General features: G+C 54.4%; 2 protein-coding genes across 3 annotated transcripts; both read right to left on the reverse strand.

Annotated features, from left to right (window-relative positions):
• Positions 1-525: 525 nt before the first annotated feature.
• Positions 526-11,750, reverse strand: SEMA3G (semaphorin 3G). 2 transcript variants are annotated; one of them, XM_066244877.1, is made up of 16 exons: positions 11,590-11,750; positions 9,783-9,943; positions 9,606-9,668; positions 9,053-9,172; positions 8,655-8,745; positions 8,426-8,542; positions 8,046-8,191; positions 7,764-7,878; positions 7,599-7,668; positions 7,157-7,301; positions 6,638-6,869; positions 6,452-6,543; positions 5,741-5,782; positions 4,914-5,142; positions 4,494-4,633; positions 526-3,198 (listed from the first exon to the last, which is right to left on the reverse strand). In XM_066244877.1, exons 1-16 carry the CDS (start codon positions 11,696-11,698, stop codon positions 2,758-2,760), a joined length of 2,313 nt encoding a protein of 770 aa, XP_066100974.1. In that variant the 5' UTR covers positions 11,699-11,750; the 3' UTR covers positions 526-2,757. The 2 variants fall into 2 exon arrangements, with proteins under 2 accessions (XP_066100974.1, XP_066100975.1); XM_066244878.1 differs by having other exon boundaries at positions 526-3,201; positions 11,590-11,744.
• An 8,603-nt stretch (positions 11,751-20,353) lies between these two features.
• Positions 20,354-23,225, reverse strand: TNNC1 (troponin C1, slow skeletal and cardiac type). Its single transcript, XM_066244756.1, has 6 exons — positions 23,103-23,225; positions 21,723-21,753; positions 21,372-21,518; positions 21,002-21,116; positions 20,638-20,774; positions 20,354-20,557 (listed from the first exon to the last, which is right to left on the reverse strand). Exons 1-6 carry the CDS (start codon positions 23,124-23,126, stop codon positions 20,526-20,528), a joined length of 486 nt encoding a protein of 161 aa, XP_066100853.1. The 5' UTR covers positions 23,127-23,225; the 3' UTR covers positions 20,354-20,525.
• Positions 23,226-23,764: the final 539 nt, after the last annotated feature.

Consider the following 23,764-nt stretch of genomic DNA (forward strand, 5'->3'; position numbering starts at 1 on the left):
TGTCACAAGGGAGTGGGAGCCTTATATAGCACACCTAGTAGGCCAAACTATTGGGGCCTCCCCTCCTCCCTAGAAACTGCAGCCCCCACAGTGCAGCCCAACGCCCCAGGCAAGAGTACAGTGGCCTTAATAAACATTGGAATGTGGTTTGGGATGGAGACAGGCACCCAGCCAAGGCTGCTGTCACAGACGTCAGTGTTGTTGTGAGGAGGAAGCGGGCTGCCTGCATGCCCAGCTGCCCTTTGCCAGCATTTCTTTTCTGGCTCAAGATCTTCCTAAAGTTCCAAGAAGGTCAGTCTTGGAAGCCCAAAGGCAGGATTTTCCTAATTTAATGAGCAATCTCAGCTTTATAAACAATACCCGCTGACTCCTTCCTTCACTTGATGCCCACCCTCCCTTCTAGAAAATACCATCTAGGATGGCCTTCTCCCTCATGCAATGCATGGGGACGGCTCTTCATTTCCAGCTCACACAGATGGAATCAACACTTTAGTACAGAAATACACAGATACAATAATGATATAATTATGGCATGTAAATATTAACTTCATTCTTTTCCTTGTAGGTTCTGTGTGGTAGACCACTGCGCTATCCTCACTAGAGCTCAGGGGTGGTCATGACAAAATAACAATAGTAATTAGAGGGAGTGTGTTCTGAAGACAGAGAAACCACAAGGCCCATCTCAACATATGAATACAAAAATAGAATTCACACATAGAGGCATTTCCAGGAGTTAATAATACGTAGTACCATGGAGGTTGGGAATTGGTAAGCTGTCCATAATTTTCCAAGTGCAGGTGTTTGTTTTCCAGGACTTTGAGCTCCTCCATTTTCCAGAGTAGCTTCTGCAGAGGACCCTACCTGTAGCCAGCCGTGCCAGTCTACAAGCCGCTGAGGGCCCGGTTGTCTCTTCCTGGTTGTCCTTGGAAGAGGCGCAGAGCAGGCTGCAGCTTTACACGGTTCCTGGGGCTCTGCGCACTTTCCTCCCCCTCTTCCACAGTCTTTATCTTCCCCACCCCACCCCCACAGTCCTCCTCTCCTCTGCTTTTTCCTGTGATAGCCCAGCCATCACCCAGACCAAGGCTTCCCAAAGTGTTGTCAGGTTCATCTCAGTGCTTCTGGTTCTCTGACTGTGCATTCAAAGGGGGAAGGAAGGCCTATTTCAGATCCCAACTGGGGTTTGGGGAACGGCACAGATAGAATCCAAGGCAGACACAGTCTGGATTTGAATTCAATGGGGCAGGAAGCCCTGTCTTGCTTTTTATCTATTTTTTCCTTCTTTATTCATCTTGGTTTTCGAATGGAGGTAATCTTGAACTTGTTCCTGTCTCCCTACTGCCTGTTTTGTGCATCACTAAGTTGTTCACATGCTGGCTGAGAATAGCTTTTTATTTAGTCCTCCTCCTCCTCCCCTGCTGTGCCCCCAGCTCAAGAAAGACTTTCCTGCTGATGGCAAAACACCTCCCAACACGCTCAGACAGAATGCGTACTGGTCACCTGAGCTTGGCCCCAAGAACCAGCAGGACCTAGAGCTCTTAACAGCTTTCCCCCCTATATTTTTCCCTGTAGAAGACAAAAAGGCTTCATAAATGAACCGTCCATGACCAACCCATATTTAGCAACAAGCAGAGTCCAGGGTGAGAAACATCTGGCTTTCCTGGTGGCTCCTGAGCTAATTGATCCCATCTCGAATCCTTAAGCATGCCTGCTCCTGGGTCCCATGGCCCATCCTAGGGTCTCTCACCCCTCCCCATCTCAAAAGCCTGGCAATCCTCTGTGTCCCTGGTGCAGCCCTACCCATGGTCCTGCCCACCAGCTGCAGCTTACTCTTGGAGCTGCCACATTCCCACCCTCCTGGGCTGTGGGCATGCTTGCACTGCCCTGGAAGACAGCCCACTCCTCCCCAGCTCCCCTCTCCCCATCTCTAGTCCACAGAGATGGGGATGACATTCTCCTAGAACCCATCCTCATTCTGCTCATCAGCACGGAGACCCTGATAGTGGGGATGGGGAATATTATCAGGAAGGGTGGGCATCCCAAGAAACCTGGCCTGGCAGCTCAGAAGCCAAGGGAAGGGAGTCAGACTGTGAGGACCCCCTCTGTTTATGAAGTAGGGCCTGAGTCCCAGCCCACCCCCTGCTAGAGCAGGGAGCTCTAGCAGTTTGTGCTGCTGTGATTCTGAGATGGAAAACAGGTTGTAGGCAGTGGCAGGAGACCACCAAGATAGCAGGGCACAAAGTGGTGGTGGTCTACCTTCTCAGCACCTCCCCTTTCCCTCTCCAACTCAGCGTAGGTCTTCTTAACCTGAGCCAGTTTAGAGGCAGTGGCCACCCTCTTCTGGCTGCCTAAAGGCCCCCACCACTAATTCCTCAGAGGCACTAACATGCCCACTCAGAATGGCCATTGTTCTGTAGCTAGGAAAGAACACCCAGCCCTCTTGCCTCTGGGCACAACCGGAAATGTGCTCTGGGCCCCACTTCTAAGAGCAAACAGCAAGCCCACTGGGGTTGCCAGTGGCGAGAGGATGCTTGCTCCATCTGGAACTAAGAGCAGAAACGGGCAGGGAACAGGCACAGGGTCACTCCATCAGGCCCCCAGTCCTTCCCGTAGTAGCCAGGTAGGAGTATGGGGTAGAGACTCCCATCTCTAAGAGGTGATCAAGCCTGGTGGCCTCCTCTGCCCTAGCAGGGTGGGTGGGAGACATAGGGAACTGATACTGGGCCATTCAGCCCATCCCAACCACCCCTCCTTCACCTTCTATGTGGCCTCCACTTCCCGGGGTGTCCGATTCCGCTCGGCCTGCACCCGGCTCTTCACCTTCTTGCCCATCTCCAGCCCAGCCCAGCTCTTGCCCTTGGCCTGTTTGCCCCGGCTCCGGGAGGAGCACCACACACGCTCACAGTACTCATCCACACGGGGTAAGTTGGAGAAGCCAATGAGCTGTAGGATGTCCTTGTACCAGGCCTTGGGGGGGGTGGAGACCAGGCCTCCCCGGGCAGGGGGCTCCTCTGGCCTCTGCTCCCTATGGAACAGGCTGTTGAGCTGTGCAGCCACAATCACCTCTAGAGCCAGGCGTGCCACCGTCTGAGAGAAGCCGTGCTCCAGCGTAGTGCAGGTGTAGGTGCCCTCGTCAAGGCGGCTGAGCCTGCGGAACAGCAGCCCCTGCTCCGTCTGCAGAATGCGCTCATCTGTCTTCACCTGCTGGGCACCAGGGAGAGTGTGAGGGGGGCACGGAGCATCACACCATCAACTTCTCTGCACCTTGCTTTTCCCAATGTGCCAGCTCAAGGCCCAGGTCTTGGGCACTTCCCTTGCCCATTCTCCCCTTCCTAGGAAGGGATCAACAAGTCAGCTTGTTGTAGTCCCTCCCTGAGATTAAGCTTACTATAGACAGAGCTTTACCTTTCCATAACCCAGGAGGTAGCCTGTGATGGGGGCTTTTCAAAAATTTTACTGGTTTCTCCCTAAAGTTCTGGGGCATCTGTCTTGGCTTTGGGGGGGCTCTGGCACACATTCCCAGCAAACCAAGAGGGTAAGAAGGTATTTACAGGCTTTTACACAGGGGGGTCTGTAACTCCAGCCCCAGGACTAGAATTCCCCTCACTCTACATGGTCCGCATTATTCACTTCCCCCACAGTGCAGAGCCACAGCCCCAGCCAGGAGTAGGCCGAGCGCCCATCCCATTAAGAAGCAGGAATGCTGTTCTGGTACACTCAGTCTCTGGCCCAGCCGCTGTCTGTATGTTGAAGCTGGTCTGCTTGGGCAGTTAGTGCCGTGTAATTTCATCTCATTGCACCCCCTGCTTCTGGCCCCTGGGGGAGTCTCTCAGTGCCTAGCCCAACAGCTGGCCCAAGGCTGGCCTCCCCCAGTTCCCAAGCTGGAAGGAGAACCCGTCCTGTAATCAACCCACTCCCTCCCTTCTCCTGCCTGTGGGAGCTCTTGAGAATGGTTCCTCACCCTACCCCACCTACGCCATCCTCAGGTCCCAGACTGCAGCTATCTCTGGGTTGACAGACCTTTCCAGATGAGGGAGGGAGGGTCTGGGAAGACAGGTCGACCCCAAGAGGAAGTGTGGGGCCAGGCAGTGGGGGATTGGGTGTTATTGGCCAGTGGACAGGGACACAAGCCTGTGGCAGAAGAGGACCTCTAAGGAAAGGACCCTTCAAATATGAGTCATATGCATAAGCATATGACCAGACCCCCTTCCCTCTCTCCCATCTCTGCTACACACCACTCAGAGCTCACTCAGCTCAGTGTTTTGGGAGTTGGTGGTCTCCCTGTCTGTGGAGAAGTTCCAGGAACATCTGGACTAAGTGTTGCCAGATGCCAGGAGCAGGCACCTCCTTCCAGGCACCCCAGGGGCCTAATAAAGTTTTCTTCAGTTGAACTTGACAGGTTCCCCTCAGAACCTCTTCCTAGAACTCAGGACTTGGGGTTCAGGGAGGAATGTGACCTAAGGACAAGCAAAACAAGAGGTAGAGTCCTTGCTCACCTGGTCAGGCCCCTGGTCCCCCGGCTTCTGCAAAAACCAGCGCACAGTTGCCTGGGGAGACTTGGGCAGGCACTCTAAGAAGGTGCTGTTGTGCTCCGTGCCATAGACTGTAGTGGTTTCCATGAGCCCTGCAGCCTCCCCTGGGGGAGGTGGAGATGGGCTCAGCTCAGGAACCATAGGACCCCTGACTCCCCCAGTCCAGAAGCCCCCATAAGTGTTACAGGGACCTCGGTGTCCATAAATCCCCAAGCCAGTTCAAAGACCCTAGACCCATATACTGACAGAAGCTGCTCAAATAGGGAAACTGGGAACTGTGTGTTACAACAGGACAAGTCTGAGGCCCGACTTCACAGGGGCAAGCCCAGGTCACAGGGTAAGTAGGGACCTGTGAGAGCCTACTGATGCCTGCATGCCACTCACCTTCCTGGCTCTGGCCCAGGCACTGCAGGGCAGGGTTGCCATACCGGATGTCCTGTCGGCGGAAACGGCGCTTGCTGGTGCCAGGGCGGTAGCGGGTGCAGGAAGTACCGTCCCAGGCGCAGTACGGGTCCCGGGCCAGGCAGCACTCTGCACAGGCACCGCCATAAGTCTCACACTGGTGCAGCTGCAGCCAGGCCACGCCAAGCCTCGAGCCCACATACAACGTTTGCTGGGGAGGAACCCACATAGAGCCCACGGTGAGCCTGAGATTCCCCAGAAGCAGCTAGGCTCTCAGCCACCTTGGGTGTCCTGAGTCCCCTGCCATTTTCAAGCAGTCTTCCAGAACTTCTTGGGTGCATTCACAGAAACAAAATGGTTGTCACCCACATGCTGTCACTAGATCCTGTGCTAGGACCAGGCCCTCTAACCCAATGGCCTTTCTCCTGACTTGCCTCAAACCTTAGATTTTTTAAAATCAATCAATCCCAGTACCAAAGTTGGGATTTACACAAAGATGGGCTGAGACAGATAAACTTGGGAAGGTGGTATTTGTCACTTGCAAAAAGACACAGCAGGCCTCTAAGAAGTGGCTCCTTGGTTTGTTTTCAAGCATGTTTTTTGCCTCCCCTGAGGACTGGCCTTTGTGGATCTCCCCACTGGTTTCATGCATGGAAATCTCAGCTCCCAGCTGGACTCAACCCTCTGGGGCCTCACCAGGCAGCCCAGCGCCTGCCGAGGGGCTTTCCAGCAGACAAGGCAGTGCTCAGGGAGGCTTCCAGCCAGGGGAGGGGAGGAAGGAGGAATGGGGAAGGTGCAGCTGTTCTTACCCTTTTGACGGAGATCTCCATCTCAGTGATGGCTGTTGGTACCTGGGGAAGGAGCAGGGTCTAAGGGGGGCATTGTCAGACAGCCCCCCCGAACTCCTGCTTTCACTCTCCTTTAGCCCCTAGTGGGAGCACCTATCCCCCAGCCTGGGTCAGCTCATGCCCTGGCAACTAAGGCCAGTCTTTCCCAGAGGTCAGGTTACAAGAAGGGTCCTCTTACTCTGGCTGACCTCCAAGCAGGAAGCTTGGCTAAAAGCACAAATCTCCAGTGTCCCCTCCCACAGCTCTGCTCTCCAGCAATGAAGCAGCTGTCCCAAATCATCCATCCCATGTGGGGACGCATGACAGTCCCACAGACACACCATCTGTCTGGTTCTACAGGGGCCAACAGAATCCCTTGGGCACTTGGGGTCTCAGCCACCCTCTCACAGTGACTTGTGCCTATCATGGTTTTGTTAAAGGGTGCTCACTTTGGCCATCCCTCCCTGAGCTCCCCAACCTCAAACACTGCATTTCCAGGCCCCTCAGTCATTCAGAAGCCTCAGTAAGGCCTCTGCAGCGGCGCGTCTCACCATTCCATCCCCCAGTGGCTGCAAGCGCCATACAGACAGGCCAGTCTCCCTCCTGTGCTTTGCTCCTGCTTCCCTTAGCCAAGGCCAGACCCAACAACGGGGCTTGAGGGGACCCTTCCCATCAGCCCCCGTCCCCACTCACCTTAAACACCTGGAGCTCCTCCAGAACCACCTCCTCAGACTCAGCTGAGCCCCCAGACTGGAGGGCCATGACCTTGAGCACTGAACCTGAGTCTGGGGCAGGGAAGAAGAGATCAGCGGGAGGGGGAGGGGTAGCCTGGGCACCTGCACACCTCCCCAGTCTGGCCACCTTACTTAGTCCACCCACCAGTCCCCAGAAAGATGACATCATAGGTCCCATCCTCTGCTTCCACACGGTCCACCACGATCTGGCGCAGCTGCTGGGTCAGGTGGGTTTTGACGAGAACAGGGCGGCCCCGCTGGGGCCGCACGGATTGGAACATGAGTGGGTGAGCTCGGGCAAACTGCAGCACTTCATCCGGGTAGTCCTTGGTGCTGCCAAAGGGTCGTCCAGGCTGCGCGGTCATCTTGCTGGGGCACTGTGGCAGCAGCGAAGGGAACACCTGGAACCCTGGGATCACACATCGCCCACCCCAGGTGTTTCCACGCCCGCGGTCTGGGCGTGCCAGTCGCGGAGGGACCACTCTCACAGTGTGAGGGGTACCTTAACGTGACCAGGGCTCCGTGCCATGCCTTGCCTGATCCCGCCCCTCTGGAGCCCTAGCTCAGAGCTGCTATGGGGCTGTGTGCAGACACAATGCTATCCCAAGGTAGAGCCCTCCTGGCATCTGCTCTATATTCTTCCCTGGCCTTGCCAGATACTTACCATGCCAGGGCGAGGGAAGGGCACCTTGCCCCCATAGGGCCCCCACTGGTGCTGGGGACCATCTTGGTGGGCAAAAGGCCCCTTGAAGACCTCCCAGATGTCCGCCATGTGATACAAGCAGACTGCGGAGCCCTGGAACACAGTGCTGCAGAGGGAAGACAGAGACAGCCAGGTCAGATGCTGTCATAGGTGGGCAGGGGGCAGCCTGGTATCATGGGCAGGGCAGAGGGCAACAGAGCCTGCAGTCAGCAGAAACCAAAAAAACAACACACATGCAGTGGTAAAGAAAAGGAGAGAGAAAAATACAGTTGTACAGTCACCTAGACAGGCACAGAAACAAGGACCCAGGCCAAAGCCAGGATATGAAGACAGAGGCTCAACAGAGGAGCCCAGGCACAGAGACCAGGCTCGGCTGGGGGTAAGGGGAGGCCAGTGTGCCCACCTGACCGTGCTGAAGAGTGCATACACCTCGAGGTTCCTCCCTGCCTTGGGCCACAGCAGGAACACATCCTCTGGGAGATAGAAGGCCACTGCCAATGTCTCCAACTCACTGGCTCTGAGTCCTCCCCACTCCCACACCCAGGCCTGCCCTTGGACCTGCCCTTACCCAGCTGGTCAAAATGGGTCTCAGCACCACCAGGGCCAGGCACCGAGCAGACCAGCCTGGCCTTGAGAAAGCTGCTCCATTTGTTCACCAGCACCCGCTGGCCACCAGCATCATTCTGGAGGTTGGGGCGCAGAGTCAGCCTTGGGCCCCAGGGGATGGGCCCCTCCATCTGCTCATCCACCCTCACCTCTGTTTTCCTACCCCTGAGAGTGGGGATAGGTCGGGGAAGAGGGACTGCAGCAAGGATTTCATCGCCCCTCACTGCCCCTTCCCAGCTCTCACCACACAGACACGGCCCACGCGGCTGACGGTGACACGGCCTGGGCCACCATCTGGCGAGGGGATAGTCTCCGAGAAGAAAAAGTACACCTTGTCATCGTTCTGGTCAGAATTGTCAGCGATCCGGGTGGCCATCAAAAACCGGGGGTCTGGGTGTAGGGGTGACAGGGTGAAGCTGGTGGGGGAGCCTCACAGAGGAGGACAGGTGGCTGGCCCCAATGCGGAGAGGAAGAGTTACAGGGACTCCGAATGGAGGTTGGAGTCCAGGGGGTCAAGTCGGGGAATGCCAGCCCTCCTCTCCTCTCCAGCATCAGCTCTCCTGCCTCCTGCCAATGCTGCACAGACCCCAGCCAGTCTCGCCCGCGGCAGGTGCCTAGACTCACCATGCAAGAGGTTCTGGTCAGAGTCAGAACGCAAGGCCGGCCGGGGACCCCCACTCCGGAAGATCATGGCCTCACGCCCCAGGAAGTCAGCAGTGAGGCCCGTGTACAGCTCCCCATCTGGTGTGGGGTGGTGGCAGTCAGCGGAGGAGGGCCTAGTCACCATCCTTTCCCAACAATATCAACCAGCTCCCACCCTCCCTGTGCCCACCCAGACCTGGGTGTCACCCACCTACAAAGGTGCTGGCAAAAGGACGGCTGGGCTCATGTGGGCACCGCCCCCGCCCGCTTTCAATACTGCGGGGCTCCAGGTGGAGCACATGCTGGGGGAGGAGAGAGAGGTGTCACCTGGGAAAGTAGCACCAGTCCCCCACCCATGCAGTGGCCATTGCATGCAGCTGGATAGTGGGGGGATGGGTGAAGGCACCCTCAGTTCAGGCATGCAGCTGGACAGTGGGGTGAGGCACCTTCAGTTCAGGGCCTTGCCAAAGGGGTCAACTCTCTGGCACAAAAGCGCCTTTCAGGCCCCTGAAACCTCTGCCCTGACCCAGGCTCAATGGGGAGCATTCAGGGAGCCTGCAGAAAATGTCACTGCTTCCCAGTCCCTTGTGGGGCCTGCCCCAGGCTCACCTCCCCACGGTGACCAACTGCGATGAGGGCACAAGTGGGATGGAAGGCCCCAGTGCCACACGCCAGCAGGTGGGTTCGGTTGTGGGGTTGCAGCACCCGCACAAAGTTGGCACACTCCATCTAGTGGGGAGAGGGGCAGAGGATGAGGAACTGCTCACCGTCTCCTTGGGTCCCAAGGCTCGACCCTGCCTGGCTGATCAGCTCTGATCTAGAGTGACATTCTTCATGGACCTTCAAGAGCCCTCCGTATCTGGGGGTTCTTTTTGTGTGTGTTTTTTATGTGCCTTGACCGCGGGCCTTCAGCAGACCAAGTAACCCCTTGTTTGAGCCAGCAACGTTGGGCTCAACTAGATGAGCCTTCGCTCAAGCTGGCGACCTCGGGGTCTCAAACCTGGGTCTTCCACATCCCAGTCCAACGCTCTATCCACTGTGCCACCGCCTGGTCAGGCCGTATCTGTTTTAAATGACCCCAGCACAGGCAGCTGGAGGAGTGGTCATGGGCTATGCTGGGGTGTTGGTCCGGGTGGGGGCAATCACTCCCGACAGCACTCACCAAAGGATCTCTTCCCTTCCGAACACACTCCTCCCTCTGTCCTGGCTGGGGCGGCCACAGAACCTGAAACACAGCCTGGTTGACCCCTGACCTCACAGCCTCAGTTTCCCTTCTAGCCCCCCAACCCATAGTTACCCAGCTCTCAAACATACCCTCTGCCCAGTCAGCCCAGCTCACCTCTCGAGGCTCCACCCATGCCTGGTTCAGCTGCAGAGAATAGATGGCGTCACGACCCCCCAGAAAGAGGCGGTCTCGGTACTCATCCAGATACATAGCCCGAAGGTCCAGGGAGCCCCTGGGACCCAGAAAGACGGCAGAGCGGTTGGTAGACAGGAGGTCTACAAGGGAGCAAGGGAGGAAGTCAGAGCCCCTACCCAAGACATGGAAGTGAGGGTCCCAGCTATGCATTCACCCACCCCCAACACTGACATCTGAAAAATGTTTCCATCCACAGGGCTGCTGGAGGGCTTCTGGGGAATGGCTCCTGGGAGTGGGTGAGACAGGGGGCCCTGAGCCCCCACTCAGCCCACCCCACTCAGGGACCAACTCCTATCCTTCCATGCCTCAGCCCTTGAGTTTTCAGTTAACACCTCCTTCCCAGTGACCCATGTGTGCTCTGCACAGTCCCCAGAGAAGATGGCCTCACTGGCAGAACTTACAACAGCAAGCTGGAGGAAGAGTGGGTAAGTCTAAGCAGTGTGCAGGTAGACAGGCAGGCAGGGGAGAGTATTGCCAACAGAGGGAGCAACTGGAAAAGGCCTGGGTATGGGAGAGTTCTGGTATGGCCAGGCCAAGCTCCCGGTTCTAGTCCAGTGATATGGCTAAACAGGATTTTCTCCTCCATATACCCTGCCTGGCTACCTGGGGATGCTGGTACTAGGAATCAAGGATCCTGAAACAGGTCCTTGGGGTTACGCTAGGGAGGTGATGGATGAACAAGGGAGCAGACAGCAAGATGAGTGGGAAGGGGCCTTGGCCAGCCTTGGGAAGGCCAAGTATCTGATCCCTATCCAAGGGGTCATCCTTGGCCCAGCACCCACTCTATCCCCAAATTCATCAACAGCCTCTTCCAAGAAGCCCTCCATGGATGACAGTACTTTGGAGGAGATTTTCCTTATTTAGGCTTTTTCTTATAGCCTGACTTCCCTCCAAAACCACAGCTCCAAGGGCAGGACCACATGCTCCCCCCAGACCCCATTTTCAGACTCTCCAGAGTGGAGCCATATCTCCTCCCTCACACTCTCCAGAGCCTGGGTCTTCCCTTGGACTGGGGTTCCCAGGGAAAGGTGATCACCACTCTGGTTTCCCTAAGAAGAATCTAGGGAGAGCCTGTGCCTCAGGGACCTTTTCCTGTGTATTCAGAGGAAGCCTGTGCCAGCTGCTGCACAACATACCAGGTTAGATCTTCAGAGGAACCTCCTGGGCTGGGGTGGACAGGGAGGAGTAAGTGTTAGGAAGTGGGCTATAAGCATTTGGAAGTGGGCTGCAAGAAGCAGATGGGGGCCTGGGGGACAAGGTCAGGGGCTGCATTGCAGGGTAGGTAGGAAGGAGAGGGACAGAATCCCGTTCCCCCACTGTCTGCCCTGGGCAAGGAGCCCCCACAGAGTGCAGGCAGTTCTCCAGACCTGCCCTGTCTGCCCATCCCTATTTCTCTCTGATCATCTCTACTGAGGACACCTAGGGCCTCCACTAGTCTCTCTCCTTTTTCTCAACAGCCCCTTGGGTTTCCCCCTGTGCGACTCGGTCTGCCACCTCCACCCTGGCCATGCCTCCAGGAGTTGTCCCTCTCCCTCTGCCTCCTCCCTATGGTGGCAGCCAGAGGAGTACCATTCCAGGGAGTGACTAGGAGAAATCCTTCCCACAAGCTGTGCAGGGAATGACTGCATCCCTCCATCCCGGGCTGGCTGGGCCCCCACAACTGGGGGTGCTGCAGGGTCCCAGGTTCCCGCGGACATGCACATAAACAGAGTGCACCCATCTGTACCTTGGTAGGAGAGACGCAGGCGAGGCACGCTGGGGCCAGGACTGGGGCTGCTCCCTTGGAGCAGGAGACCCCCCAGGAGGTAGCAGATAGTCCAGGCTGAAGGTGCCATGCTGGGAGACCAAGGGCACCACGCTGCCCGTGGAGCCACTATCCGGACCCACCGCTGGTTGTAGTTTGCTCTCTTGCCACCAGGCCAGCCACTTATAAGGCAGTGGCTCCGCCCTGTCCATTGCCAGGAAGGAGGAGGAGGAGGAGGGAGGGGCAAGCGACTGCCTTGCACCTGCATTGGCTCCTTCCACTCTGAATGGCCCAGTTAATACCTCTGTCAGGTTGGCTGGTCCCTGGTTTCCCACCGGGGAGATTCTTTCCCAGCTAGGCTGTGGGTAGTTTACTCAGAAATGTCCACAAACCCGTCTCCAGGCTCTAGCAAAATGTCAAGGAGGAAGATAACCTGGAAGAGAGGTCAGGAGTCAGAGATCAGAGGCTGACGGGCTGGGTAAAGGTCTCACTGGGCTCTCCTTTGCTCTCTGTCCCTCCAGTACCTGTGACAGAGACCCCAACCCCCAAACTGACTCTAGGCCCCAGTTCCTGATGACAGCAGGGTCCAGCCCCTTAAAGCCTTGGCTTGGCTTCCCAGCTTCCCTGCAGGGTCCAAGTTACCTGTGGCAGGGAAGCTGAGGAGTCATTCCAGCCTAAGTGGCTCCATGTTTTGAATGGAGGCTTGAGGTTTGCCACACTTCACAGATCTGGAGTTGGAAAGAGATGACTGTCTGGCTTCCAAGCCCCATCCCAGCTCACTGGGCAGGGAACCCTCCTATTGTTCTGCCTCTCTCGGCCATCCAGTCCTTCCAGAGACCCTGAGCCCAGAGTGTCATTCAGTGAGTAGTGGGTTCTTCCCAGAACAACCCTTTGCCCTAGTGGTCATATACATATTATCTCTCAGAGTAAGGGTGAAAGGGAGTGTGCTACCCCCGCAGTCATTCTGTCCTGAGCTCAGAGCCAGGGGGCAAGAAAGCCACAGAGAGGGACAAGGAGGAAAGGAGACTGAGGGGCTGAATCGAGGCCAGTGTGAGGACTACCACCCGCCCCTCTATACCACAGCAGCTCCTGTCCCTGTGCCATTCCCCACACCCCAAACCCCTGCACTCAGAATCTGAGGCCCTGGGAGCAAAGAAGATTTCAAACTTGAGCCAGAATTGGAACTCCCAGAATTCTAGAAACTCCCTCAAGTTAGGCCTGGGAGGGTGGGACAGGGGGCCCTGAGCCCCCACTCAGATAAACCAGTCTGGGTCCTCAGACTGCAGTCAGGAAACTTGGGGGCATTAGAGAGAGAAGGACTTAGCCAAGGCTGTACAGCAGGCTGAGGACAGGTCCCATCAACCCTGCCCCTTCCTGGGATCGTCTTTTGCTTTGGGGAATCCTGGGAGTGATACTTGGATCCCACCTCTCCTCCCCATCTCATCCCTAGAAGGTATATAGGTCGGCCCCTTGAGTCAACAGGAGAAGGACCCAGAGACCTTAAAACCCTGTCTCCCTGTCCCCAACTCCCCCTGACATATATGCGACCTGGGATTGGGCAAGGGGTTACTCAGGGACACCAGTGACAGGCCTTACACCTCTGACTCCCTGGAAAACTTTGGCCAAGGCCCTTCCCTCTCTGGGTCTTCGTCTCCTCCTTCCAGGGCCAGGGATCAGCCACCTTGGGTATAACAGACAGAATAAATGGGTTAGGGTGCCTGTGCAGGAGCTGCCATGCTGGTGATTGTATCCTGGTCCCTTGGAGGCATGATGCCCCTCTGCCTCCATCTCCCCGGAGAGATGTTTCAGGTGGTAGCCCATTGGAGGCCAATGTCTGGGAGGAGATTGAGCCAGACAGCCCCTCAACCAGAATGTGGCCAACAGCTGTGGGCAGCAGGACCAACAACTCTTCAGCCTGCCAGCTCACCTTAGGGTCTCAGCTCAGCCAGGCCCCAGCTGAAGCTTCAGGGGAAGCCTGGATCTGCTGGAGCAGGATGTGGGGGGCAGGCCACTGCATGCAGCCTGGGGCAGGGGCTGGGAGCCTGAAATCTAAGGTTAATTTGTTGTGTGGCCTCAGGCCGGTCCTCTCCTCTGGGCCTCAGATTTCCAATCTAGGAAGAAGGTAAGGATCTTTTGTAAAGGCTTCTGTTTGTAGATTGCAGATGGAAAATAGAACCAAAGGTACTCAGGATTTCTGGAAACCAATGGGCCCAACCACATGCATCTTGTGCCATCTAATGGACAAAGAGGGAACTGTGGGAGGTCCCAAAACACCCGCAGTGTCAGCCCTTGTGTAGAGCAGCAGAGCCACCCAGGGGCAGCAGGCAATAACCAGGCAATCATAATATGAAGAAGCAGGGGCAGTGAGAAACATTCCAGTGATTGCTCCTGGTGGAGGAAATCAAGGGATTCTTCATAGAGGAAGTACTATCCAGGCAAAGGATGACACAGCCCAGAAGAAATGGAGAGAAGTGAATGAAGCAAATCAGAATTAGGTGATATAGAGAGAGGAGCTCAGAGCTTCGTGCTTGTGGGAGCTTGTGAGTCCTTGGCCGTATACAGATGTTATATGTGTTCATGCAGCAGGTGCCACCAGGGAGGTATGTGGACTGTTATAGGCCAGCCTCTCCCAACTAGGATTCTGGAGGTGGCGATGCTCAGAAGGAAGGAATGCCCCTAGCCCTTCCCCAAGAAGCTCATTCTGGAACAGAGATATTGTGCAATCCTACAGAGCACCCCCCCCTGTAGACCTCTTTTTTAAGGTACCAGATATTCCCCCAACCCCTAGCTTATATACTCTCTTTGTAGCTGGCCCAGTCATCCTCCTGTTTTATTTATTTATTTATTTAAATAGAGAGGCAAGGAGGCAGAGAGACAGACTCCTGCATGCACCCTGACCAAGATCCACCCGGCAAGCCCCATATGGGGTGATGCTCTGCCCATCTGGGGTTGTTGCTCCATTGCTTGGCAACCGAGCTATTTTAAAGCCTGAGGTGAGGCCATGGTGCCTTCTTCAGTGCCCAGGGCCAACTTGCTCAAATGAGCCATGGCTGCAGGAAGGGAAGAAAGAGAGAGAGAGAAAGAGAGAGAGAGGGAAGGGAGAAGGATGGAGAAGCAGACGATTGCTTCTTCTGTGTGCCCTGATCAGGAATCAAACCTGGATTTCCATATGCCAAGCCAATGCTTTACTGCTGAGCCAACCAGCCAGAGCCCTGTTTTATTCACAGAGGATTTAACTCTTGGGGTTTCTGTCTTCTCTTCCCCCAATTCCATCAGCACCCCACATGCCTTGGGTGCCCCCAGTCTCTCAGATTCTTGTGCTTATCCTCTCCCCATTTCAGCCACCCATCCTGCAAGTCACCTGCAATAAGGATGGTTCTATAAGTGTTCTATATCTCCATTCAGAACACTGCTTCCTCTGGGCACACTTCCAGCACTCATTATCTCCACTGCCATATTTTTTTCTCTCAGTGCCTTGAGCCTCCTTTTTTTCTTTGCCCAGCTTGGATCAAGGCCTAGTGCTATAGCTAGGCCCTTAAGGCACTCTCAGAGTCCTGTAGCCTGCACCTTCTGCAGCCCTGCCCTGCATTTTGCACCACCCCTTTCCAGCTTCACTGTGTTGTTCCCACCAGAACACAGGCCATTCCCTGATTCCCCTCTGTGGGTCAAATAAGTTTGTAAACATGATATATATGTTTGCTCGCTTATAGTTTGCATTGGGTGTGAGAAGACAGGCTGTAAGCAAGCAGGGTCCTTATAGCCTAAGGCTTAGTTTTAAGACTAAACCTTTCCCACCTTTTTTTTTTCTTTCTGAAGTTGGAAACGGGGAGACAGTCAGGCAGACTCCCACATGCGCCTGACTGGGATCCACCTGGCATGCCCACTAGGGGGTGGTGCTCTGCTCATCTGGGGCGTAGCTCTGCTGCAATCAGAGCCATTCTAGTGCCTGAGGCAGCGGCCACAGAGCCATCCCCAGCGCCTGGGCCAACTTTGCTCCAATGGAGCCTTGGCTGCGGGAGGGGAAGAGAGAGACAGAGAGGAAGGAGAGGGGTAGGAGTGGAGAAGCAGATGGGCGCTTCTCCTGTGTGCCCTGGCCGGGAATCGAACCTGGGACTCCTGCGCACCAGGCCGACACTCTACCACTGAGCCAACTGGCCAGGGCCAATTTCCCACCCTTTTAATCCTAAAATCTTCTCAACACTAAGCTTTTCCCCACACCCTTGACTGTTGCACGGTGAGTCCTTGGTCCATGTCAAAGTTGAAATGCCTCTGGAACAGAGCAGTGGGAATGTCAAAGCAAAGCTTGAGATAAGTGAGAGGGCAGAGGGAGAGCTATAAACTCAGGTGTCATCAGAATAAGAAGTTTCCCAGCCCTACTAGGGTGGTGCACTCTTATGAGGAATCCCATTTATGCCTCAGATAAGTGACTTTGTATCAGAGACTTCCTTGTTTGTATATTGGATTTCAAGCACTATAGAGGAGAGCAGAGTAGGCCACATGGAGGAGAGAAGAAGCATCCAAGATGGTGGAGTGCTGAAGAAGAAGCCAGTTAGTGCAGAGTTTGTGCAGAGAGAAGGAGATGGGGAACAGAGGTGAATAAGGCTGGTGGGGCAGAAACCTTTGATTCTAGAAAACTTGAATAAGTCAGTGGCTTTGGGAGCCCTGAATGGAAAGGGAAGTGTTTCCCCACTGTGTGTGTTTCTTGCTTGCCGGGTGCGAGCTAGGATTAAAAAGGTAATGGCCCACTAGTTTTTGGCTCTGCTGTTTCATTACTGTCTGTCCAAATCAAATGTGAACCTGCATTGGCCAGGCGGCTGTGATGGTGGCCGGGGCTACTGGCTTTACACTGAGAAACTGACACAGATTGGAGAAGGGTAAGTGGACAGGATGACAAGACATGGTATGTGATCCTGGGTTGGATCCTGATCCAGGAAAAGGACTTCAGTAAGGCAAATGGCAAATGTGAGTGAGGTTGGAGGATGAGTTAGTAGTGGCCTCGGTTTGCTCATTTTCCTGTGGCTATAGAAGATGATAACATTTGGGGAAGCTGGGTGAAGTACAAATGGGAATTCTTTGTACTTTTTTGCAAGTCTGGAATTTTAAAATTAAAAGATAAAAATTAAAAAATATCTAAAGGAGCCTGACCTGTGGTGGCACAGTGGATAAAGCGTCGACCTGGAAATGCTGAGGTCGCTGGTTCGAAACCCTGGGCTTGCCTGGTCAAGGCACATATGGGAGTTGATGCTTCCTGCTCCTCCCCCCATCTCTCTCTCTCTCTCTCTCTCTTTCTCTCTCTCTCTCTCCTTTCTAAAATGAATAAATAAAATAAAAATAAAAAAATATATCTAAAGGAGCCTTGACCAGGCGGTGGTGCAGTGGATATAGCGTTGGACTGGGAAACATAGGACCCAGATTCGAGACCCCTAGGTTGCCAGCTTGAGAGTGGGCTCATCTAGCTTGAGCAAAACTCACCAGCTTGAGCCCAAGGTCGCTGGCTTGAGCAAGTAGTCGCTCAGTCTGTTGTAGCCCCCTGGCCACATATTGAGTTAAGAAACCCCCCTTTTACTGAGAGGCTTAAAAGGCATTTTATGATTTAGGCCAAACATTCAGAGAGATTTTGTAAATATAATTTTTATACTTGTGTGTGATTTACACCAGCTCAAGGTGGCTGATCGCATTCTTGCTTAGGAAGGGCTATTGTAAATAGAGAGGTTTTTGTACTAGAAGATTTTGAAAGGAAGGAGGAAGGAGACTGGGACTCCCTCCCTTCCCCACACCTGTGAGGAAGAAGGTAAACAGCCAGGAATGTGGGAGGGGAAAGGGAGATTTGAGTAGCCCTTTCTTTTCCCCTTTCTTTCTCCTAATAGGCGATTTACAAATGCTTATCCTCTGACATCATGTAAGCCCCCTCCCATATCTTGAAATCGTGTGATTGATGTATGTACCTCTAGACAAAGGAATCACAAGATCCATTTATGTGAACTTATGTTCTGTAAAGGGTGTATAAGATGTAAGAAATCTAATTTCGGGGAGCACAGGATGATCAAACTCGGTCTTGGTATCGATGAGGATGACCCCGCGGCAGAGGAGAGCAGCGCTGCTGTGACAGAAGAGATGCCACCCCTGGAAGGGGACCATGACACCTTGCGCATGGAGGAAGTGGACTAACCTCGCCCGAGGAATGACTCATGTGCTCAATTCTTTACCTTCATTCCCTTGGATAATATATTTTCAAGGACTTTTTTCTTTATTTTTGTTAACATTTTAAAAATCTGTATGGCATGACAACTACTTAAGGAAAGAATAAGGTCTCTTTCCACTTCTAAGTGGATGATACTGTGATACTTCGGCACTAAAGAAGAGCTAGTTTCTTTAAAAAAAAAAAAATCTAATTTCGGGGATCACATGTCTTTGAAACCACAGGCCCCACGTGCTCCGCCGGCTTTAATAAATTCTCTTTTCCCTCTTATACAGTTGTCTGAGTGTCTATTCTCCATTGGGTTGCTTTCTTGCAACAATATGAGAAAGCAATCAATGAACAACTAAGGTGCCTCAATAAAGAAATGATGCTTCTCATCTCTCCCTTTTCCTGTCTGTCTGTGCCTATCTGTCCCTCTCTCTGTCTCTGTCACAAGAAAAAAAAATCTAAATGAGAAAAGGAACTTCCACTTTTCAATACTCCACCACCAAGAACCTGTGCCTTTTCCAGGCTTCCATATTTTGGGAAACAGCAGCTTCATCCTTGCTATGAAAGGTTATCCTTGACTCCTTTCTTTCTCATACCTCACATTCAATCCTTCTAGTTCCAAAACATGTTCCGAATCTGTGCGCACACCTCCCTCCACCCTTCTCACCCTGCTGAACCGAGAGCCACCAGGCCTTTTCACCCTAAGCTGCTGGGGCTTGGTGCCTGGCCCAACACTGCCTTTCTGCTCCTAAGATGCTCCAGTTTATCCCCATGCCCTCCAACGGCTGGTTCTCTGTGGTTCTTCAGGTCTCAACCCAGTGCCCCTCCTCCAGGGAGCCTTCCTGGACCACTCTATCCCATAGCTACCCCACGTATACAATCCTCATTCAAGACTGTGCTGGTTTCCATACTGCACTCATTTCTGTCTTCCTGAGGTTAATGTGAATTCCATTGGTGACTGGGCTTCTCTCTGAAGGGTCCCAGCATCCAACCAGTGCCAGGTACATAGATGGTAAGGGTGACTAAACCCATGAAATGGTGCACTGGTTGAAGGTGCTGCCCACTGTAGCCCTGTCTCCTCCCCTGAGAGGTCATCATTCTTGGGTGCACGTATGGGTCCTTGAGTACTTCAGCTCCCAAAGGCAGGCCTGGAGGGACTCCAGCCTCTCTCCCAGGTCTCTTTAGGGTCTCCTGGCAGCTCTGGCCTCCACTGGAGGCATCTCCAGAATTCCAAGACTGTCTCTGGAATGCTGGGCCTGTCTGAGGAATGCCAAGGCTAGGGCACAGGTGGGGAGGCTATAGAATGGGTGGGTGGAGCAACAACAGCTGCTGACATTCTGGCTGGAGCCTAGACACCATAGCAGCTGTCCCTCCTGCAAGCACAACCACTCGCACCTCCACTTCCTTGCAGCACCCCCCACCCAAGACCAGTGTCACTCTTCCAGCTGCAGCTCTGGCCTAGACACCCCCACTAAGTTGAGAGCCACCAGTCCTTGAGCCTCCACTTCCTATCAGGGAGGAAGAGTGGGTTGCTGCAGCCTCTGAGGTTTGAGAAAACTGGGAATTATTCCCACATGGGCCTGGTCCATCAGACAGAACCCTCACTGGGAGCCACATGGCTCTGCTCTCCCCCAGACTCTGTGGATGGCCTTTACAGGTTCTTGTACCTCTCTGGGCCCCAAGGTCCTCAACCTGTCACATGGGTGAGGGGAGGTAAACAATATATCCCTTGGTCCCTGGGAGTCCATGTTCCTAGAGGGAAATGTGAGTGGCAGACAGACTATGGCTGCAGGCCCACTGGGCCTTGTCCCCAGCAAAAGCCAAGCTGGAGCTGCTGTTATTTCTCCTTCCAAGTACAGGACCCCCTGCCCAGCTGCCAACTGACTGATACAAGCCATGAGCCCCAGGAGCTTGTGAAATGCAGATTCCTGGGCCATCATAAACTCCAGATGCTGAATCACTGGAAATGGGGCCTGGGCATCAGCAGTTAAAGAAAGGAAGCAGCAGGGTATGCAGCATGGTAGACTCTGATCTAACCTAACCCCTCCTATAGAAGGCAGTGTGGGGCCCTGGCTGCTTGGCTCAGTGGTAGAGCATTGGTCTGGCGTGTGGAAGTCCCAGGTTCAATTCCCAGCCAGGGCACACAGGAGAAGCACCCATCTGCTTCTCCACCCTTCCTCCTCTCCTTTCTCTCTATCGGTCTCTTCCACTCCCACAGCCAAGGCTCCATTGGAGCAAAGTTGGCCTGGGCACTGAGGATGGCTCCATGGCCTCCACCTCAGGTGCTAGAATGGCTCCGGTTGCAATGGAGCAACGCTCCAGATGGGCAGAGCATTGCCCCTTAGTGGGTTTGCTGGTCGGGCGCATTTGGGAGTCTGTCTCTCTGCCTTCCACTTCTCAGTTTCAAAAAATACAAAATAAAAAAAAAATAGAAGGCAATGTTCAGGGGTGGTTAGAGCACAGGCTCTGGAATAGGGATGGTTTGGTCCTCAGGGCAGAAGTCAACACTGGCTGGCAAAATGTCCACAGCGCTTGGGAAGGAAAGCCAGAAACCAGGCCTCCAGGGAGCAGGACTTTATTTGCATTCCCTAGGACAGGGCTGAGGAGGGAAGCAGGAGGGCCCTCGGTCAAGGACAGGACCAGAATCACATCCTGCGGACCCCAGCCCCCTGCCCCAGGGCCCAGCTGGAGTTGGAAGGTGGCAAATGCAGCTCTGAGTGATAGTCAGCATCTACTCCACCCCCTTCATGAACTCTAGGAATTCTGTGGAGAGAAGGGCAGGCAGGTCAGAGAGGGGGGCCATCGGGCATGGGCAGCAGGAGATCCAGTGTACCACTCCTCACCATCATAGTCGATGCGCCCATCGTTGTTCTTGTCGCCATCCTTCATGAGCTCCTCAATGTCGTCTTCCGTGATGGTCTCACCTGTAGCCTGAAGCATCACCTTCAGCTCATCCAGATCAATGTAGCCATCAGCATTTCTGCAGGGAGTAGGAGCCAAGGGGAGGTCTCAGAGCCTATGACAGAGGCCAGGGTGAGGGAGAGGCAGCCCCACTCACAATCCAGGGAGGCAGAGCAGGGCCGCTGGGAAATGAGGCATCCCACTCTCCCACTGCATAGAATAGGAGACTGAGGCCTGGAGGTCATAAGACTGTTCCTTTCCCCAGCTGTCAGTGCTGGGATCAGAGGTCAAGGGTCACACACTTACTTGTCAAACATGCGAAAGAGGTCAGATAGTTCCTCCTCAGACTTCCCTTTACTGTCATCCTTCATGCATCGAACCATCATGACCAGGAACTCATCAAAATCCACTGTGCCACTGCCTGGGGGGTGGAAGGCATGGCCATTATAGAGGGATGCTTAGAACATCTGGCACCACCCTTGACCCTAGACCCTGGTGTACTTACTGCATCACCAACTCCAAGAGGCTATACTCATTTTACATGAGATGACCGAGGCTCAGAAAGACTAAATAGCTCCTTCAAGAACACAGGGTAATAAGTGACCAAGCCAGGATTCGGGTCCCCAGTGACCTGGGGGTGCTATGGGCATGGGGGTGAGGGGGCAGAGGGGCTTACCATCTTCGTCCACCTCATCAATCATCTCCTGCAGCTCCTCGGGTGTGGGGTTCTGGCCCAGCATCCTCATCACCTTGCCCAGTTCCTTGGTGCTGATGCAGCCATCCTCAGCGCCCAGCACAAAGATGTCAAAGGCTGCTTTGAACTCTGTGTCCGAGGGGGAAGATGGAGCAGAGCGGCTGGGGCTCAACAGCCAGGACCCCAGAAGGCCAGAACCCTGGGGCCACCTGCTAACCTGCCCATCTCAAAGGTCACAGCGAGAGAGACCCAAGTCTCTGGCCTCTAGTCTGAGGTGTTCTTGCTTTCCCAGCCCAGCCCTGCTGTCCCCCTTTATCGGTGTTGGGCACTCACCATTTTTCTGTTCTTCTGTCAGCTGCTCTACCTAGAAAGGAAAAGAGGCCTCAGGACTCAGGTTCAGGTTCTAGCTACTGCTGAGGAAACCAGCCCATTCCACAGGTAGTATGATTGAAGCCAAGAGGCGGGTCATTTCCAGGTCACAGCAGAGGTCCCAGTCTTCCTTTTTGCCCCAAAGCCCTTTGGTGACCCAGCTGGCCTCATGGAGACTGGGTGAGAGACAGGTGGGCACCACCTCCAGGGCCAAGGTGACCCTGAGTAACAATAGTCAGTGACCACTCAATGCCCCATCTGCCTTCCTGCTGAAACCCAAGCTGGGTGGCCTAAGGGACAGCTGTCTCTCAGGTTGGAACAATAAAATCAGTGTGGGGGTAGGTAAAGCCACTCTGTAACCTGACCAGGGTGGCCACTGGGCTATTTTTAACGGGGGACAAAGTTAAACCTGGTGATTGTTCTGGGAACTCGGGGCATGCAGGGGGTGGAGCAGTGTTATCTGGCCCCCTGGCTTGCTGGTGCCTCAGGAGCCAAAATTAGTCTCCAGCCCTGCCAGGCCTTGTATGGGCACAGGCAAAGGGGTTGTTCCCCCAGCTCCATGGACTCCTGCTGGATGGATAGGTAGGGGCCCTCCCATAGCCAGCTATAGCCTTTCCCTGACAAGCAGTGGGGCCACAATTCTGGGGCTGAGAGGTTCCTTTGGGGACAGCTGTCTGTGCCAGATGTCCTTGTCTCTGGGGCATGAGGAAGTCAGCAAACTACCTCTACCCTCCTGAGATGGAATAGCATCTGAAGCTCCTCAGTGACCCCAGAAGGTTGTAGAAGCTGTGGTGACCACTCTCCAGCCATAACTCCCAGCTAAGCCACTGAGCTGAGCCTGCTAGGCCAGACAGATGGGATCTTCTGCCACCCCCACCCAAACACAGCATCTTCAGCCAGCCCAGGAACCGGGGATTGTGAGAGTGTGAGAAACAGATATCGAGGGGCAGAAATGGGTATGGGGACAAGGAGACAGTGACAGAGACTCAGAGACAGCTCAGAACAAAAAGATGAAAAGACGCTAAGAAAGGCAAAGATCCAGAGACCAAAGACACACACGCAGAGAGGTGGTAGAGAGACAGGCTACAGACACTTGGGAGACAGAGGCAGACATGATGCTGAAAGGTATGACTCCTCCTCCACTCGCTCTGACAGCTCCTCTCCAATCCCCGAATCCCTCACCCCTTCCACACCTCAGAACACCAGACCCACTGTCCCCTTGAGAGCCTGGGCTGAAACTAGGTAGGTCTTCTTCTGCGTCCCTACCACCTCCCTGAGGTGACCTTGTCTCCCCACCCTGCTCTGAGTGAGTCCCCAGTAGGCCTGCCCATCCCAGTCCCTTACCGCAGCCTTGTAGATGTCATCCATGTTTTCGGCTCAGAGGGCAGGCTGCCGGGGTTGCCAGGAAGCCCTGGGCTTAAATAGCCCTGCCCAGCTGCATTCCTGGCCCAGCCCACCCCTGCGTGTAGCATCCTCCACCCCTCCCCTGGCCCTGGTGATCTCAGGCTGTCCTGAGTCCTGTGTCCTCTGTCCAGGGCAGGAAGATGAAGGGCTGTAAGGACCAAGTCACTTTCCCTTTGTTCCCCTATGTTTCCCAGAGGACTCTCTGGACAGTTTTCCTTCCTTCCTTCCTTCCTTCCTTCCTTCCTTCCTTCCTTCCTTCCTTCCTTCCTCCCTTCCTCCCTCCCTTCCCTCCCTCCCTCCCTCTTCCCTTCCCTTCTCTTCCCTTCCCCTTCCTCCCTCCCTCCCTCCCTCCCTCCCTCCCTCCCTCCCTCCCTTCCTTCCTTCCTTCCTTCCTTCCTTCCTTTTTTTCAGAGACAGAGAGTCAGAGAGAGGGATAGATAGGGACAAAAAGACAGGAACGGAGAGAGATGAGAAGCATCAATCATTAGTTTTTCGCTGTGACACCTTAGTTGTTCATTGATTGCTTTCCCCTTGCTCAAGCCAGCGACCTTGGGTCCAAACTGGTAAGCTTTGTTCAAACCAGATGAGCCCTCACTCAAGCT

The sequence above is a fragment of the Saccopteryx bilineata genome, chromosome 10, assembly GCF_036850765.1.
Source record: "Saccopteryx bilineata isolate mSacBil1 chromosome 10, mSacBil1_pri_phased_curated, whole genome shotgun sequence".
Taxonomy (NCBI): domain Eukaryota; kingdom Metazoa; phylum Chordata; class Mammalia; order Chiroptera; family Emballonuridae; genus Saccopteryx; species Saccopteryx bilineata.